Source organism: Bemisia tabaci, chromosome 9 (genome assembly GCF_918797505.1).
Source record: "Bemisia tabaci chromosome 9, PGI_BMITA_v3".
In the NCBI taxonomy this organism is placed as follows: Eukaryota; Metazoa; Arthropoda; class Insecta; order Hemiptera; family Aleyrodidae; genus Bemisia; species Bemisia tabaci.
Genome location: NC_092801.1, coordinates 34,858,511 through 34,876,249, shown reverse-complemented (window position 1 = coordinate 34,876,249; position 17,739 = coordinate 34,858,511). Strand labels below are relative to the sequence as shown.

The 17,739-nt window shown below is 41.1% G+C and overlaps 1 protein-coding gene across 2 annotated transcripts in view; it reads left to right on the top strand.

The window, feature by feature from the left end:
- Ent2 (Equilibrative nucleoside transporter 2) overlaps positions 1-17,739 on the top strand; it is a 99,887-nt gene that overhangs the window by 50,460 nt on the left and 31,688 nt on the right. The window contains exon 1 of one of the 2 annotated variants that reach the window (XM_019050040.2): positions 7,362-7,636. The exons of the other annotated variant lie outside the window; for it this stretch is intronic. Coding sequence (XP_018905585.1) covers positions 7,585-7,636 — 52 coding nt within the window. The 5' untranslated portion in view covers positions 7,362-7,584. Of the gene's footprint in view, positions 1-7,361; positions 7,637-17,739 lie in introns of those variants that run through there. 2 annotated transcript variants of the gene reach the window in all.

Sequence of the window (17,739 nt, the reverse complement as noted above, 5' to 3'; positions counted from 1 at the left end):
GAAAATCCGCGATTTCCACCCTATTTGACAGCCACCGCGATGGCTCGACCATGGTGAAGTGCTAACCCTTGTTCTGGCCGCTCCCTACTTCGGCTTCGGCCCCGGTTTTTACTTTTTGCTTTGTAACCCCCCCCCCCCTCCACCCCTTGTTTGGCTTCATTGATCCCCACAGTCGCCCCCCCCTCCCCCCCGCCACACGAGGGTGCAGCTAACGCAGACTGACCGATTCTTTTATTTGCCGCATTGTCTATTCGGAGAGATGGGGGGTATATTGACCCATTAGGAGGAAGAACAATGGGGTGCTGCGTTGCGGTTCGCTCTGTTTTGTTGCGTTTTTTTAAGGGTGGATCCGAGAAATCTCGTCTGTCGCTCTAAGGTAGAACGCCGTATGAGCCTTCGAATGTTGTCAAATTTCTTCCCATTAATTAAGAATTTTCTGGGAAACTCGTGAAAACTTTCTACCGCTTAGTTTTTAACAGGGTTGCCACATTCAGGGAAAACCGGGAAATATCAGGGAATTTGAAAAAGTCAGGGAAAGTTTGTTAAATCACCTTCATTTGGTTTCTACACTGGGAAAAAAAACACATTGGATCTAGAGTCCAGACTCTTAAAAACATCGACAAGAAAAAATACTCTTTGACTCAATCAGATTTTCTTAATTTGAGCGGATTTACTTTTGATTTAAGCTTAAATCTGATTGAATCAAGAGTCCGTTTTCTTGTCGATGTTTTCAAGAGTCTGGATTCTAGATCCAATGTGTTCCCCCCCCCCCCTCCCAGTGAGTGCGTTTGTTCGTTGCTACAAATGAACAAGGCTACCCAATCTGAGCAGCACTGCAACGCTTAATAGTCATTTCTGCAACGAATGTTCAAATTGCGGGCGATGTAAAATGCGGACCCTCAGGCGAAAATGATATACTGGCCGGTGTCATAGTTTTCGTTCCGTGCACCTCTGATCCAACGATGCAGTTTTCGGGCCGCGTTGCAACTGTCACGCGCCGTGGCGGGTGTGACAGGCGATGCGTAATTGGGGACAATTATCTGGTTAATTGGATGATGGGATGGGCTCGAGTGGAGGGCAGGAGCGCCCCAAATCAAATTCGAATCGAATAAATCACGGCTAAGCGCCAAATGAAAAGGGACTCCTTCTCGGCCTGTGATGTCGCGGTCGGAGCGTTTGGGATGCGTTCCTTAAACTCAGGTTTTTATTCTGATTCGCCAGGGTGTCTACAAGGCCGAAAATAGTACTGATTGTTTAAGGGCGGTCCGGAAGTTCTGAAAAAGTGCGGAAATTCCGCAAGAGGGTCCGGGATTTTTTTCATTTTTGTCGAAATTGGAGCGAGGAATTCAAATTTTTGAAATTCCTGAAAATTCAAAATTGAAATTTGAAATGCGTTCCTTAAACTCAGGTTTTTATTCTGATTCGCCATCGTGTCTACAAGTCCGAAAATGAGACTGATTTTTTAAGGGTGGTCCGGAAGTTCTGAAAAAGTGCGGAAATTCCGCAAGAGGGTCCGGGATTTTTTTCATTTTTGTCGAAATTGGAGCGAGGAATTCAAATTTTTGAAATTCCTGAAAATTCAAAATTGAAATTTGAAATGCGTTCCTTAAACTCAGGTTTTTATTCTGATTCGCCATCGTGTCTACAAGTCCGAAAATGAGACTGATTTTTTAAGGGTGTTCCGGAAGTTCTGAAAAAGTGCGGAAATTCCGCAAGAGGGTCCGGAATTTTTTTTCATTTTTAGGTATCGCAATTGGAGCGAGGAATTCAAATTTTCGAAATTTTTTGAATTTCGTCAATTGGAGGCACTGAAAAGGTAGTGACATTTTCCGCTGAGGAGGTACGGAATTTCTTGGGAATGTACTGAAAAAGCACTGTAAAAGTACTGATTTTTGGTCAGTCCGTTTTAGTAGACACCCTGTAGTTCGAATTGGTTCACCCGCACAAAATATGCACTGAGAAACTTGCAACGTCGCCAATTGAGTTACGAATGTTTTTATCTTACCGTCGGCGATGAGAAAATGTGTATCTGCGCACGCGTTGGTGGGATTCCAGCGGTATTTGCGATCTTCCGCCATCAAGGCGCTCTGAGCAACTATTCCACCACCGAAGTATTGCACAGTATCAAGCGCAATTGAAGGCGCACTAACGTACGTAATTTAATTCACTGGTATCGTTTACCACTGTTTTGAGTCCCACCGATCCTTTAATATGTACTGATTTTTGGGCAGCCTGTTTTAGTAGACACCCTGTTCGCGAAAAATGTGTTGCTCTTGGACTTTTTTAGAAAAACCATGAAGAACTTACTTTTGCCTTCTTGACAAGAAGGTTCACAATCATAGAATGACCTTTTCTTCTCATCTGTCCTTGTCCTAAGCAAGCATACGCGGAAAAAAATGGATTGCTGATCATCAATCATATCAATGATATTGTTGAAAAAAAAATAACAGGCATGTTTCACATGTACATTTTACAATAGTGGAAACCTAATTCAACCACGGGCGGGGTTAAATTAGCACTTATCCTATTGTTAAACCTACATTGAAACATGTCTTGTCACTTTTTTTAACAACTAAATTGTTAAATCAGCAATTTCTTTTTTCCTGTGTAACACTTCCCGATGATACCACTATTCGACCACGAGGGAGCCCGTGTTGCCTACCCCGAAAATTGTAGGCGAACTGCTAATGAGTTAGCATCACCTCTCCACGTTCGATAAAATAATATTCTTTGTGTGTTAGTCCTGAATAAGCTTGGCATTTACGGTGATACCATTATTCGGCCACGTGAGAGCCCGTGTTGCCTACTTTAAAAGTTGTAGGCGAACTGCTAATGCATTAGTAGCATACCTCTTCACGTACGATAAGAGGATGTTCTAGGTGTGTAATTCTGAATAAGCTTGACTTTTACGGTGATACCTCTATTCGACCACGTGGGTGCCCGTGTTGCCTACCCCGAAAATTTTAGGCGAACTGCTAATGAGTTAGCATCACCTCTCCACGTTCGATAAAATAATATTCTTCGTGTGTTAGTCCTGAATAAGCTTGGCATTTACGGTGATACCACTATTCGACCACGTGGGAGCCCGGGTTGCCTACACTGAAAGTTGAAGGCGAACTGACTTGGCGTTAAAGTCGCCGCCTTCAGCCCGGTTAAAAACCAAGTTTTGTGTTTGCTTTTGGCAGTTTTTCCAGGTGATCGCCGTGAATAAGAAAGGCCGATTGCATGGACTAAACGTTCGGTGTTCACCCAGTAAGAAAAAGTAACCAAAATTTTATGTTCATATGGGATGTAGAACATGTAGTAGCCCGAACTTTTTTTCCCAGTGTAATTAAGGCGTCGGATGCGGAAAGGGCATTTCTAGGTTGCGGTGTTTTAAAATATCCACTGCTAATTTTTATTTTAGAGAGTTAACTATTGGATGAATTTTCTGAAATTTTTAGTTTCCAGCATCGTAAAATCCTAAAGAAAATTCAGCAAAAGCAGGGTGTGTACAAAGTCCGGAAATAGCACTGATTTTTTAAGAACGGTCCAGAAGTACTGAAAAAGTGCAGAAAAACCGCAAGAAGGTCCGAGATTTTTCCCCTTTTTTTCGCCATATTTGTCGCAACTTGAGCGAGAAATTCAAATTCTTGAAATTTTTCAAATTTCGTCCATCGGAGGTACTGAATAAGTACTGAATTTTTCTGTCCAAGAGGTCCTGAATTTCTTCGGAATGCACTGAAAAAGCACTGTAAAAGTACTGATTTTTGGCTAGCCTGTTTTAGTAGACACCTTGAAAAGATTTACCGGATTCCATACATTTGCTTCAATTATAGCGGATGGAACGTTGACAGAGACCCTGAAACACTGCAACCAAGAAATCTTTCTACACCCAGCGGTTCAATTCCTTTGGATGTAATAGCTCTGACGAAGTCGAGTTGACAACCGCGTTTGATTAGCGTCTCAAGCAACGAGATCCATTCACCCATTAATCGCGTTCATTGTTAGTCCGGAAGCGCACGCTGCCCAAAAGTGTCGGGCGCCTCTGCTCGACCGCTTAACCGAGTTGACCACTCGAAGCACCGTATATCCTCTATTGTCCGTCCGTGACCTTGCACTAGAGCTCGTTCCAAAAACTGGATTCTGCAGCCGAAAAAATGTGCAGAATCTTTTGCCAAATGGTGCTGAATCTCGCGCTTGAATCAGCGGATCGAAAAATCGCGTGGCGCTGCCCGGCATCCGCGATTGAGTGCGTTTGTTTGGATTTTATCCGCCGTGTTGGCGCCGCACAGTGGATCGAGCCAATCAGAGACGTCGGACATAAAAGTTTTGACTGAAGCTGCAAATTTTGATGCTTATTTCGTCACGTTTTATACTTCAAGGGGTGGTTCTGGAAGAAAATTTCACGAGGAAACTAATGGAATCACTTTCAGAATCTCAAAGTTTTGTATAAGCGGAGCTGTGTTCGAAACTCAATTTTGAGTTTTTGGAGCCATGTGGCGCATCAAGCCCAATTTTTAGGCGCCATTGAAGACTTTTTAGGGGCCAAATTGACTTTTTGCCTATACATTACGGCGCATTTAGTGGAAAGGTAGACGAAAGATGTTTCCCTAACAGAACTTGTAAGTAGCTGTAACCTGGGGAAGACAACAGCTCAAATGATGAAATCGTGAAGAAAAGAAAAAGCTTTCACTGAAAACTTCGAATAATCACCTATTATGAAAATTCAGATTTTCAGGGGGTAATTTTTAGGGGCTACGTTGGCGCAGAGCCTTCATTTTTTAGGGGCTACGTTGACGCAGAGCCTTCATTTTTTAGGCGTCATGCCCGATTTTTTAGGCGCATTTGGCGCGTTGGCGCCTGTGAGTTTCGAACACTGAAGCGGAGAAAAAAAATTCGTGCGTGGGACCCGAAGTTGAGGTCATATGGATCTCTGAAGTTTTCGGATCACATATCTAAAAACTTGACGTCCAGCTGCCGAAGTTTGGGTCAGACATCAAGGCACTTCGGTATGTACCGGAGTACTTCAAATGTGTGATCCGAACCCTTCGGTATGTATCGAAGTACTTCAGATGTCATGACCCGAACTTCGGTAGCTGGACCTCAAGTTTTTAGATACGTGATCCGAAAACTTCTGAGATCCATATGACCTCAACTTCGGGTCCCACGCACGAAGTTTTTGTCTCCGAGTTTAAAGTTTCCAAATTTTGTCCGACCTTTCCTAATGACTCAACCCACTGTGCGCCAGTGACCGCGGCATCGCGCGCGAAGCTCAGCTACGATGCCGCGCTAAGGAAGAACGCCGTATGAACATTCGAGAGTTGCCAAATTTCCTCCGATAAAATTTTTATCTCGCAGGTAAGTTATGAATATTTTTCCTTGGAATTTTCATGAATTTTTCAGGTGAAATTGCGAACAAAATTATCCGAAAAAAAGGAAGGAAAATATTCATAACTTTACCAGGAAATTCGTGTTTTATTGAAGGAAATTTGGCAACTTCTGAAGGCTCATAGGACGTTTTTCCTTAGCACGGCAGTACGATGCCGAGGTCAAAGGTTATCGTGAGTTGCGGTGTAAGCGTGGATTACTGTACGCTGGGATCCCTCCATGTCCGTTATCATGCCGCACATATCATGCGTTGCTTGGAAAAGTTAATACCGGGTTTATATTAGGACGACATGCGCTCAGCTGCAAAAATGAATGGGGAGCTTAACGCATGCAGAGTTGAAATTCATCATTTATTTAATGAACGTTTTTGTGTCGGAAAATTTTTTAAGTTTTGTTTGGTGAGGTTTCCCGCCTGCACTTGCCTTTCAATAGCGAAAGTTTTCTTTCTTTCTTTTAAAAATGAAGAACAATTTATATAAAACCAAAGAAAAAAAACTAAGTACTGATTTTTTGAGCAAGCATCTTTTAAAATAGGCGGAAAAATAAGGAAAATCTCTGGAAAATGTTTCATGACTAAAGGCCGGAATCTTCATTATGCAGGTGTTTGGGACGTATAGTATCAATATAATTTTAGTCCTTTGGGTGAAAAAGTGTGGTTAGAAAATGAAAATTCATATTTGAGGGGCTTAGAGGACAAGCGATAGGTGCAGTTTTGGCTATCTCAAGAAATGCGTGTTTAAAGTTTCAAAATTACATGGAGCCCTATGGCGGAAAAAAGCTCAAACACACCTTTTCACGCTTAAAAAGAGGATCTCAGTAGTCAATTTTTCACAGAATATATTTTAGGACTAGTTTTAGTCGAAACAGGCAATATCTCAATTTTTTAAAAAATTGCACTTATCCCAGTTATCAGTAAGTCCACCCCACATAATCCCGTGTATTCTCCGCAGCATTGACAAGGTAACCTCAAATAGTGGCCCGGAATAGGAGTTCTTTGGAACAAGAGCGTATAAGACTTGCAATGCTGCTAAGTTTGTGCAACTTAGTGCATCGTTTCCACTTGAACAGTTTAACAGCTCTGCTAGGATTATTTTTTGAAAAAAATCTTATAATTTTGATTCATTCCTTTGTGAAAATAATCACATGTATGTGTAACTCGGTTCGCTGCAAATGGTATTCAAAGTCGCACAATCTTAGCAGCATTGAAAGCACCCCCCCCCCCCCCCCCAAGATCTCCTCAATGGAGATGTTGCATGTGTGAGGAATTTGCGATTCGACTGTTGATTCTTGTGTAAAAGTTCGCGAGGAACACGATGGTGCCACTGGTTTTCTCTATAGTCAGCTCCCAAGCTCAAAAAAAGCTCTCAGGTTGAGGCCAAAACGGAGGGGATATCCCACGCTACCCTGAGAGTCCACCTCCACATCAAAACAAACTCTCCATGCAAAGATAGGGAGCAAATACATTGACAGGGTTGCCACTTTATTTGGGGACTCCAAAACTGAAAACACGGCAACCCTGCTAATGTACCTGCTCTCTATCTTTGCATGGAGAGTTTGTCTTGATGTAGAGGTGGACTCTCAGGATAGCCTGGGATATCCCCTCAATTTTGGCCTCACTTTGAGAGCCTTTTTTGAGCTTGGGAGTTAATTTCAGAGAAAACCAGTGGCACCATCGTGTTTCTCGCGAACTTTTACACAAGAATCAACAGTCAAATCACAAATTCCTCACACATGCAACATCTCCATTCCTATAACTCGATTTCGTATTATTTGAATCCAAGGTGTAGCATTCAAGTATCAACCCCACGTGGCAACACCGGCCGGGGTGTACCTCCGTCCTCCCCTCCTGCGTCTTGAGGAGTGGATCCCTCGCGGGGACTCCCGCGAACCGGTTCACCCCTTCCCGCGGAAACGCCCTCCAGGGACAGGAATGCAGGACTCCCGCATGGCCCTGGCTCGGCGTCCCTTCTTGGCGCTCCGATAGCCCGATCGGATTCAGTTCCAGTCCTCGTCTAGCCAGCGTCCGACCGTTACGCATTACGCGCCTTTGCGGCCCAGCTTTGGTGTCGCGTGCCGAACCGGTTGCAGCTTCAGTTCAGTTTCAGTCCTCGACGCGCCGCGGTTTCGCTCGCTCCGGTTTCTGTGTTTTGGTTTCGGTTTTGACGTGTTCTAAACGCGCTGTGCGGAAGTTGTGGATTTGATTTGTGAGCAGCCATGATCACCTGGGCCTTGAGGTACCTAGAGCGCAGGAGGCAGGAGGGCCAAGGCAGGTTTTTCACATGGATTTTATTTTTGCACGGAGGGAATTTCGTTTGTTTCAATTTGACTCATTTTACAATTAGGAACTGCAATTTCCAGCTCAGTTTAGAAACAGCGTATAGGCCATTAGTTTCCCTACGCACATCCGGTGTTCCGGATAATTTGTACACTGAAAAAAAAAAAAAAAAAAAAAAAAAAAAAAAAACACATTGGATCTAGAGTCCAGACTCTTAAAAACATCGACATGAAAAAGTACTCTTGATTCAATCCAATTTAAGCTTAGATCAAGAACCAAGCATCTTAATTTAAGCGGGTTTCCTTTTGATTTAAGCTTAAATCTGATTGAATCTGATTGAAGAGCCCTTTTTCTTGTGTTTAATGTTTAATGTTTTCAAGAGTCTGGACTTTAGATCCAATGTGTTTTTTTCCAGTGTAGGAGCGCAGGAGGTAGAATGGCGAAGGCAGGTTTTTCAGATGGATTTTATTTTTGCCCGGCGGGAATTTCATTTGCTTCAATTTGACTCATTTTACAATTAGGAACTGCAATTTCCAGCTCAGTTTAAAAACAACGTATGGGCCATTGGTTTCCCTACGTACAAACGTGTTTTCACGAATAAGCTATAAATTGTAGTTTTAAATTGCAAAGTGCAGTCCAATCGGTGGCAGGAGGCAGAATTGCGAAGGCAGGTTTTTTCCGATGGATTTTTTTTTTTTTATTTCACGCAGGAAATTTCATCTGTGACAACCGAAATTTTTGTTGTTATTGGACTCATTTTGCAATTAAGAACCACAATCTCTGTCTCAGTTCAAAAACAGTATATGCACCATTAGTTTCCCTACGTACAAATGTGTTTTTAAGGATGAGCTATAAAGTTTAGTTTTTAATTTCAAAGTGCAGTACAATTGCCGGCAGGAGGTAGAATGGCGAAGGCAGGTTTTTTTTTATAGAAATTCTATTTATTTACGGTGGAAATCTAATTTTTGCACGGAGGAAATTTCATTCTTGACAACCGGAATTGAATCCCGCAGTTCGGAAACGACTCATTTAGTAAACATGAATCTTTAAGGAGACGATAAAAATAAAAACTGCGACACATCCAGAAAAGGAGCTTTTCGACGCAAAAAAATTAACATCTTGAGAACCCTCAGTTGGGTTGTTTTCGAACTGAGGGATTCAATTTTCGTTGTTTCAATTGGATTCTTGTTATGACATTCAGAAAAACAACATACTATCGATGGCCAAAGAGTGGAATCCCGTATATCCATTGCGGTGTTTCAAAATCTCCGCCTAAATTTTACGCTTTCGAAGAAAAACAATCGGGTTTCATTTTGCGATTAAGAACTACAATTCCCAGCTCAGTTTTGGAACAACGTATGGGCCATTAGTTTCCCTGTGCACATACGTTTTTTTACGGATGAGTCAGAAATTGCAGTTCCCAATTGCTGAATGTAGTCCAATTCAACTTTGTAGCTTAAAATTTTGCAGAATGTAGATGGCCAAAACGTGAAACCACGTACCTCCATCGCAGTGTCCCAAAAATTTCGCTCCTATTTCACTTTTTCGAAGAGAAACTGTGTAACTTTAAATTTGTAGCTAATGTTTTTTTTAAGGAATCTACGTTGAGTACCTTTCTGAAGAAATAATGATGCATGACAAGAAGTTTGCAACGTCGCAAATGAAGATACGCGAGTTCACACGTTGGTCATCGCTATTTTGCTACCTAAGAAAAAAATTCAAGGAAGTTTTAAAAAAAGACGTTGACTTCATTTAAAGACTGTCTTAAAAGTTCAGAAATATTCTCAAAATTTATCGGGGAAAAATACCAACACGCTAGGAAATCAAATTCCAAATTTTTTTGCCACTTTGTGTGAAGCGAAATGATGAAGAACTTTTTTCCCCCAATCCCGTCTGAAACGACCTCTTGCCGTTTCCACGTGGAGAGGTTTATTCTTACCTTAAAGTTTGTATCTCGCACCATGTTGATCAGTCAAGCGGTCAGCGAACTTGTGAATGCGCGAGTTCGCCAAGCGCCAAGTCTTCAAAAGTTTGAACTTTGCCAACTTAGAAAGCTCGAGGCATTTTCAGGTACCGGATAGCGGTGTTCTGCCATGACTCGAAGATCCGAATGCTTTGTTTTTACCGCTCAGATCAACGCAGGATAAATACAATGGCGGGGGAATTGTAATTCTTGCTTCCTTGCCCTATCTCACATCGCGAAGTCCAAGTTCACCAATGCTGCCGTGCTAAGGAAAAACGCCGCATGAGCTTTCAGGCGTTGCCAAATTTCCCTCGGTAAATCGCTAATTTTCAGGAATGTTTGTGAATGTTTTTCTTCCAATTTCTCAGATAACTTTGTTAGTAATTTGATGTAAAGTGTCTGAAAATTTCAAGGAAAAATATTCATAACTTTCCTCAAAAATAAACGTTGCGTCGGAGGAAAATTGGCAACCCTTGAATGTTCGTATGGCGTTTTTCCTTAGCACACATTGGAAAAAAACACATTGGATCTAGAGTCCAGACTCTCAAAAACATCGACAAGAATAAGTACTCTTGATTCAATCAGAATCCAGCTTCAAAAAAATCAAGAACCAAGCTTCTTTTTTTAAGCGGATTTCGTTTTGATTCAAGCAAAAATCCGATTGAATCAGGAGTGTTTTTTCTTGTCGATGTTTTCAAGAGTCTGGACTCTAGATCCAATGTGTTTTTTTCCAGTGCGGCAGTACAGCTTGCTGGTTTTTTGTTAATCTTCGTGAAATTCACCCTTCAAAAAATCTTCTTTAATAATAACCATTTGAGTGTCAATACGGGCTACAACATTTCCTCGTGAAGAATAGTAACTTTTACAAATTTTTTTCAAGATTTTTGCAAGTTCAATGTACACCCAAGAATAGCCTCGAGCGTGAGAACGCGTCCGGTTAATTAATTTTGATGAACTGAACTTGTCGGCTCTAGCCGTCATTTCCGTTAAAACAAGCATCGCGGTTAATCACTCGATCATTCGGTCTCCCTGTAAAACGGAATATTTTTTCCAGCCCGAAGCTCGAATGAAAGCAGGAAATTGTGCCCGCAGCGGTCGTCAGTATCAACCTCCTCCTCTTATACCGCTTTCACAATAATTCGAACGTCGTCTCTCCCTCACGAAACAACGTAACTCTATTTCATTGTTGCCAGATTTTTCCGAGTAATCTGCAATTTTAATTAACATGAAAATCTTAGGCATTCTGAACCGAAAGTTTCACTGATTTTTCTTCGGATCTCATGCCAAAGCGAGTAAAATTTTGGATAAAAATTGCGCAGGTACATTCTTGTAAAAAATTGAATTGTAAGAGTAAATTTGGCAACTTTGGAATGGAGTTACGTTCCTTTGTCCGAGAGACAACGTAGTCAGCCTGTATCTGTGAGCGTAATATCGTATCGGGTATCATGCATCTTTTTTTTTTTTAAATAAACACATAAAAAACGATGCGTTTTAATAGTGATGCTAGTATTCAGCGTTGAACAAAGAACAAGGCCTTTCAGAAAAAAATTGAATCACGGGAGGGGTTCGACGTAAGTGACATACGAAGATGTTCTCGCTAGAGCAACTGTACACACAACTGAGGCTATTGGAAGTTTCCGAAAACCGGGTTTTTGTCGCGAAGAAGGGGTTAACAGCCCATTGCTAGAGTCCATGATTTTGCTCGATGTTTTGCATTTGACGATGTATATTTTTCAGAAATATTTAATGTTTGGCGCAAAATACGCGCATGTTAGGATCCAAGTCCTTTTCCATTTAAATCGTGGTGTCTAGGACCGGGAAGGACCGGAATTCAACAGGGAATTAAAACTTTCAGGGAAAATTAGGGAATTTATCAAAGAAACTAGGAATCTTTTCTTCAATCGCTTAGAGATCATTTCGTCCTCGAATTTTGCGGATATTTTAAGCAATCGTTATTATGGTGTATGTTATTGCACGTAAGTCGCTTTTTTTGAGTCGCTTGTATCTGAAGTACTTCAGATGTAAGAACTGAAGTTTCAGATGTGTGATCCGAACCTCAGCAGCTGGACCTAAAGTGTTCCGATGATCAATCCGAAAACTTCAGAGATCCATGTGACCTAAACTTCGGGTCCCACGCACGAAGTTTTTTTCTCCGTGTAGGAGAAAACTTCGGTTTCTCATCAGAGAATAAACTTCTGAAAATCAAGGGTTGAGCTTAGTAAAGAATCCTAGAGACCATGATTTAAATGCGCACAATTTGAGAGTACCACCTCCGCTCTTCAGAAGATTCGTCATTATGGTCTGTTATTTAATCATGTCAGATTCCCCGAGTCAAAGAAGAGTCAAACATGCGCATGGCGCCAAAAAAAATTGTGTGCACTCATCAATTTTCAAAGTCATGAACTCATACTCGGAGATACAAATTTTTAAGCGAACTTCAGCGCGTGTCTCGTTTCTGAGGAAAAAATTGTCAATTCTTCCCACTGGAATTGCTGAGCTTTCCTTTTTTCTTTTTCGGATCTCATGCAGGCGCAGTGGCGCATGCTGTTATTTTTAGAATCTTCGCAGTTATGAATTATTTTATTTGAAATGGTAGATTCGAACCTCGCAGATTCGAATGAAGTTTTTATTTGTCGTAACTAAACCCTCGACAGCCACGAACCACGATTGAACTACATTTTGCAATTAGGAACTATAATTTCTGGCTCAGTTTAGAAACAACGTATGTACCATCAGTTTCCTTATGCACATACGTGTTTTTACAGATAAGCCAGTAATTATAGTTCCGAATTGCAAAATGTAGTCCAATTCAGTTCTCTCAAGACTGATACTCTGCCGTGCTAAGGAAAAACGCCGTATGAACATTCGAGATTTGCCGAATTTCCTTCGATAAAATGTTTATTGATGAGAGAAATTATGAATATTTTTCCTTAAAATTTGCTGACGTTTTAGAACAAATTACAAACAAAATTATCTTAGAAATTGGTAGACAAATATTCAAAAATTTTCTTGAAAATTAGTGATTTGCCAGGGGAAATTTGACAACGCCTTAAGGCTCATACGGCGTTTTTCCTTACCACGGCAGTAACTGTCTCGTCTCCCAAGGATGACAGTCCAATTTGGTCTTTTTGAAAAGAATAAGAAATTTAAAAAAATACAAAAATAACAATATTAATACATAGTATGTTTCATAGTCCTCTGACGTGAAAACAAAACATAGAAGGAAATTTTGACACGTAAAGTGTAGTTAATAAAACAGGAGCACAATTTATCAAAGGAACAAGTCAATTTCCAAAACCCCCAATTACCGAAGGTATTGTTATGAGAAATACCAAATTAAATACATGAGAAATTACTACAACATTGTGTATAACAAATGATCATTTAATACAAGGCAGATGCGATCTGCCAGAGTAGCTCTGGCAGGATCGCTATCAGTGGCGGTTGGGTGTCACAGAGCGCACAGAAGCGCTGTAAGAGTGACTTGTCAGTAGTAGTAGTAGTAGTAGTAGTTTATTACAAGAGATCCAACATTTTTAAGTTCAGACCTTTCGGAAGTTTCTAGTTGATGCCGTCCAATTGTTTCTCGTTTCTTTTTCCTTTTTCATTTTTCTTCTTTTTTTCGGGATTTACGGACAACTCAGCTCAGGCTGGCAACAGCCTATTCTAAAAAGTTTACCGTGAGCTGAAAGATTGAATGAAACGCGACCAATTACGCCTTTGAAGAGACAATGTTACTCGTGAAGTTCAAAGGTTCGTTTTTATCCTTTCTGATTAAAACTTATCGGCTCACTACGTAATGCACTTTGATTACTGAATAATTCCAGTCAGTGAAAGCTCAACTCTAATCAGATTATTTTTCTATAATTACACTGACAACGCATGATGGTCCGTTTGTTTTCCATGCAAACTGATTCATACTTACTCAGCTGAGATATCTAATAAATAATTAACACAACAGACATATTCCATATCTTCTGCTGAATCGAATTGTTACGTTTAATCCTCTGCAGCTAGTGAACCACACGACTGTCCAAGAATCACAACGATATGTTTCCTTGTCGCAACTTTATGCGACACATATCGAACGTTTTGAAAATGTCCAAAGCCAACTTGTAAATTAGATAATAGCATTTTTTTACTTGTGCATTAAAATTAAATATAGTAAAACCGAAATCCCTGATTTTTGTAAAACCTAAATCAACGTAGACAAAGTGTCCATAACTTAGTAACGTAAAAACTTCGAGTTGGGTTCAGTTATCTTAACGATAACTAATTCGTTCAATGATCAGCGCTTACTTCTTTAGTGAATAAAAAAAAGGAACACACTGAATTTTCCCCCTTCAGTTTGACGGTGTAGGCAACCCAAGCTCCCTCAAGCAGGAGGTCGGTTGCTACAGACTGTTTCTGGATTAAAATTTCCCCCTCTTTTCGATTTTTCATCTTTGATATTCGAGAAATGCGCCTATTCTAGCGTTACGCACCATTGTTCCAGTCCTGAATATCCCTACCTCCCTGTGACATACTTTTAACACAGATCCAGGCCCCCCTAGAACGTTACGTATTATATGAAAGGCCCTTTCTTACCGCCAGTTGACTTGCAACTTCATAGGAGAGATGACACGCGTAGAATGCACCAGGACGTTGCTTGATTGGAAATATTTCTGCCAAACGGAACTATGTGCATTAAGACATGAGCCTTGAGACCCATATGAATGTATGCATAACAGGGCTCACGTCATAATGCACTTCGTTCCGTTTGGCAGAAATACGTCCGATTAATCCGCGTGGACGCAACAAGTGCGAACCATGAGAGGCCCCTTGAGAGCCGCCTTTGATAGCTCAACGCTCGACTACACGACAGCTATTCTGCCGTGCGTAGGAAAAAGCCGTATCAGCATTCAAATGCTGCCAAATTTTCTCTCCGAAAATATTTAATTTCGAAGAAAATTAAGAATATTTCTCGATGAATATTTCAGCCACCTCGGATCAAATTACGGAAAATTCTCTGAAAAATCACAGGAAAAATATCCACAAATCTCCCCGGAAATTCAAGATTTGTCGAGGGAAATTTGGCAACGTCTGAAGGCTCATACGGCGTTCTTACTTACGACGACAGGTAATACGCGGCTGCCTATTCTGCCGTGCTAAGCAAAAACACCGTATTGGCATTCAAATGTTGCAAAGTTTCCTCTCCGAAAACATTTATTTTCCAAGAAAGTTAAGAATGCTTCTGGATGAATATTTCAGGCACTTTTGATCAAACTATGAACAAAATGGAGATGTTGCATGTGTGAGGGATTTGCGATTCGACTGTTGATTCTTATGTAAAAAGTTCGCGAGAAACACGATGGTGCCACTGGTTTTCTCTGAAATTATCTCCCAAGCTCAAAAAAAAGCTCTCAAAGTTTCTCGCGAACTTTTACTTAAGAATCAATGGTCAAATCGCAAATCCCTCACACATGCAACATCTCCATTCTCCGATAAATCGGAGGAAAATTTTCACAAATGTCCCCGGAAATTCGAGTTTCGTAGAGGGAAATGGCAACGTCTGGAGGCTCATACGGCGTTCTTACTTACAATGACAGCTATTACGCGGCTCAGGGCTCGCTGATTCACTCCGAAAGGTGCTCGCGAGACTTGCAATTAGATTGATTGGAGTGTCTTCCAGCTTCGACGGATTGCATGCCACCCGTTCGACGTAAGGGCGTATCTCAATTTCTAGGTGACCCCCACTTTACATATGGATTCATGCTTTCTGGGGCTCATCCGGAATTGGATGTACACCCGTACGTCAAAAGAACGACAGTATGTCGTACTGCCTTGCCGTTGACAAGACATTCATCGAGATTTCTTCGCTATCCTGACGTAATAACGTATCTCCATTTTGTCTTAGCCCTAAGAGGTATGAAGTCACAAAGACGAAAGGGATCATTTCAAAATGCAATTACGTCTTTATGCCAGAGTAGCGAGGATTCAACGCGCGTGTGTCCGTATCCTCTTCCCTTGTTTGTCTTCTTTCAATCCATTACCGAGGGTTCGGAAAGATAAGGATGGAAGATGCTTACAGGATGCTTAGAGCGAGAGAAGGAGTGCTACTGTATATGTGTTAACGCGAGATTATTGACAATATAAGTGTGGGAATTAATCAAATCACAAGCACGCAAAGTTGAAGCTTGCTCATTGCACGAAATGTTTTGTAATCGCTTCCTTTGTTTTCAAGATTTTCTTGGTCTTAAGCAACGAATTTTTTCAGGATCGATCATATGTAGGGTCAAAAGGGCACAAGGACGTATCTTTTACCAGTGGCGGATCCAGAATGAGTTGGAGGGGGGCATTTGCTGACGCCGAGTTGGGGGTCTGGGGGGATGCCCCTCAGAGCAAGGGGGTTGGGGGGTCTGGGGTCTTCCCCGGAAAATTTTTAAAACAAATAGGCTCTCCCAGATTGAATTATAAACAGTTTTTTTTTTTTTTTTAAATAAGATTTTCTCTCCGCCTAGTCGAACATTCCGACCGACTTTGGCGAAAATTCCAGAGGTGGTCTGCCGTTGAGGGTGAAAAACCCTATGAAAATTTTGAAGGTGTCCATTTTCCAGCTGCTTCCGATAAAATAAAAATTCTCTGGGAATTCGCGAGAAAGTATTCTCCGTCTCATTTTTCAGAGAATTTCAATCGGGATCAAATCGCAAGTGACTGAACATTTGTGGGAAATTTATTCATGATACATTTTCAAAATCAATGTAGATTGACAAGAGAGATTTGACAACCTTCGAATGTTCATACAGCGTTTTTTCTTAGCACGACATTACTACCCGCATGAATCGTTCATTGAACTTGTTACAGGGTGTTCTCAGATCTTTAGGAATGCACAAGGTCATAACCTCCCTTCACGACGACATACCGTGTCGGTATTGTCCTATGGCTCATACTCATTGAAAAAAGGATGGCTATACTGAGAAAAATCGGATTCATGGCAACATTCTACCTATTAAAGACCTGCCGAAAGCTGTAAAAATTATGAAAATCGATCCGGCATAGATCACTAGAACGAACGATCAGAAATAGATGAAAATTTTAGAGCTTGCAGAAACCACCTCTGGAATTTTCTGTGAGGTCGGTCGGAATATTCGATTGTCCGAAGGGAAGAATCGGACGTGAATGGACTGTCAAGATTACAATGCTTGTGAAGACGGAATATCCCTCAAAGTGATTTTAGTTGAAATGAACCAAGTCGTAAATATTATCAAAATAATGGAGCTTTGAGTGATTTTAGGTTTGACCAACACCTAATTTCAAGTATAGACCTAACATTTATTTTTCATACTCAAATTCTAATACTTTTTTTTTACAAAAATTATTGTTTAAAGTTAAAATTTAAAAATTTTCACACTTACACATTTTCATTACTCAAGGAAGAAACTTTAAAAACCTCGTTTTCTCTGCTCTAACTGAAATCCTCTCGACCATTCTTTCCTGCCGGAATCAGTTACGTCTTTCTCAAATTTACGTCACACATTTAGCTGATTTCTCGTTTCCTAACGGAATGAACGCTATTTTCGAGTAACCAGCCTAAAATAACCAGCTTCATCATAGATTCGCCTCCAAAAATCAGTGAAAATTAGAAAAATATGAGGGGTATATAAATGGACTGCATTTTGCAATTTGGAACTATAAATTCTGGCTCTTCTGGAAAAACACTTATGCATGTGCATAGGGAAACCAATGGCATATACGTTGTTTTTAAACCGCGCTAGAATTTATAGTTCCGAATTGCAAAATGTAGTCCAAATGTGAAAAATTTAAGGGATTAAGACACTGCAAAAATTCTACCATGGTTTCAGCCCAGTTTAGATTCACATCACCTTAATTATTCCCGTGTCTGAACGGTCCATTTTTCATCCGCGGATCAGAGAAGCGAACCCTCCCCCCCCCCCCCCCCCCCCGGGCTTCGAAACCCCCTCCGTTCCGAAAGCGCAACCTGAGGCTCGGTTTCGCTAAAATGAATTTCAGACGTCAGTCGCGCTGACGCGAAGGCGGAAACCGCGGGAAAACCGCCGTCGCCGTCGCACAGTGGATCGAGTCAATAATGGGAGAGGTCGGATCAAATTCGGAAACTTCGATCGCTTATTAC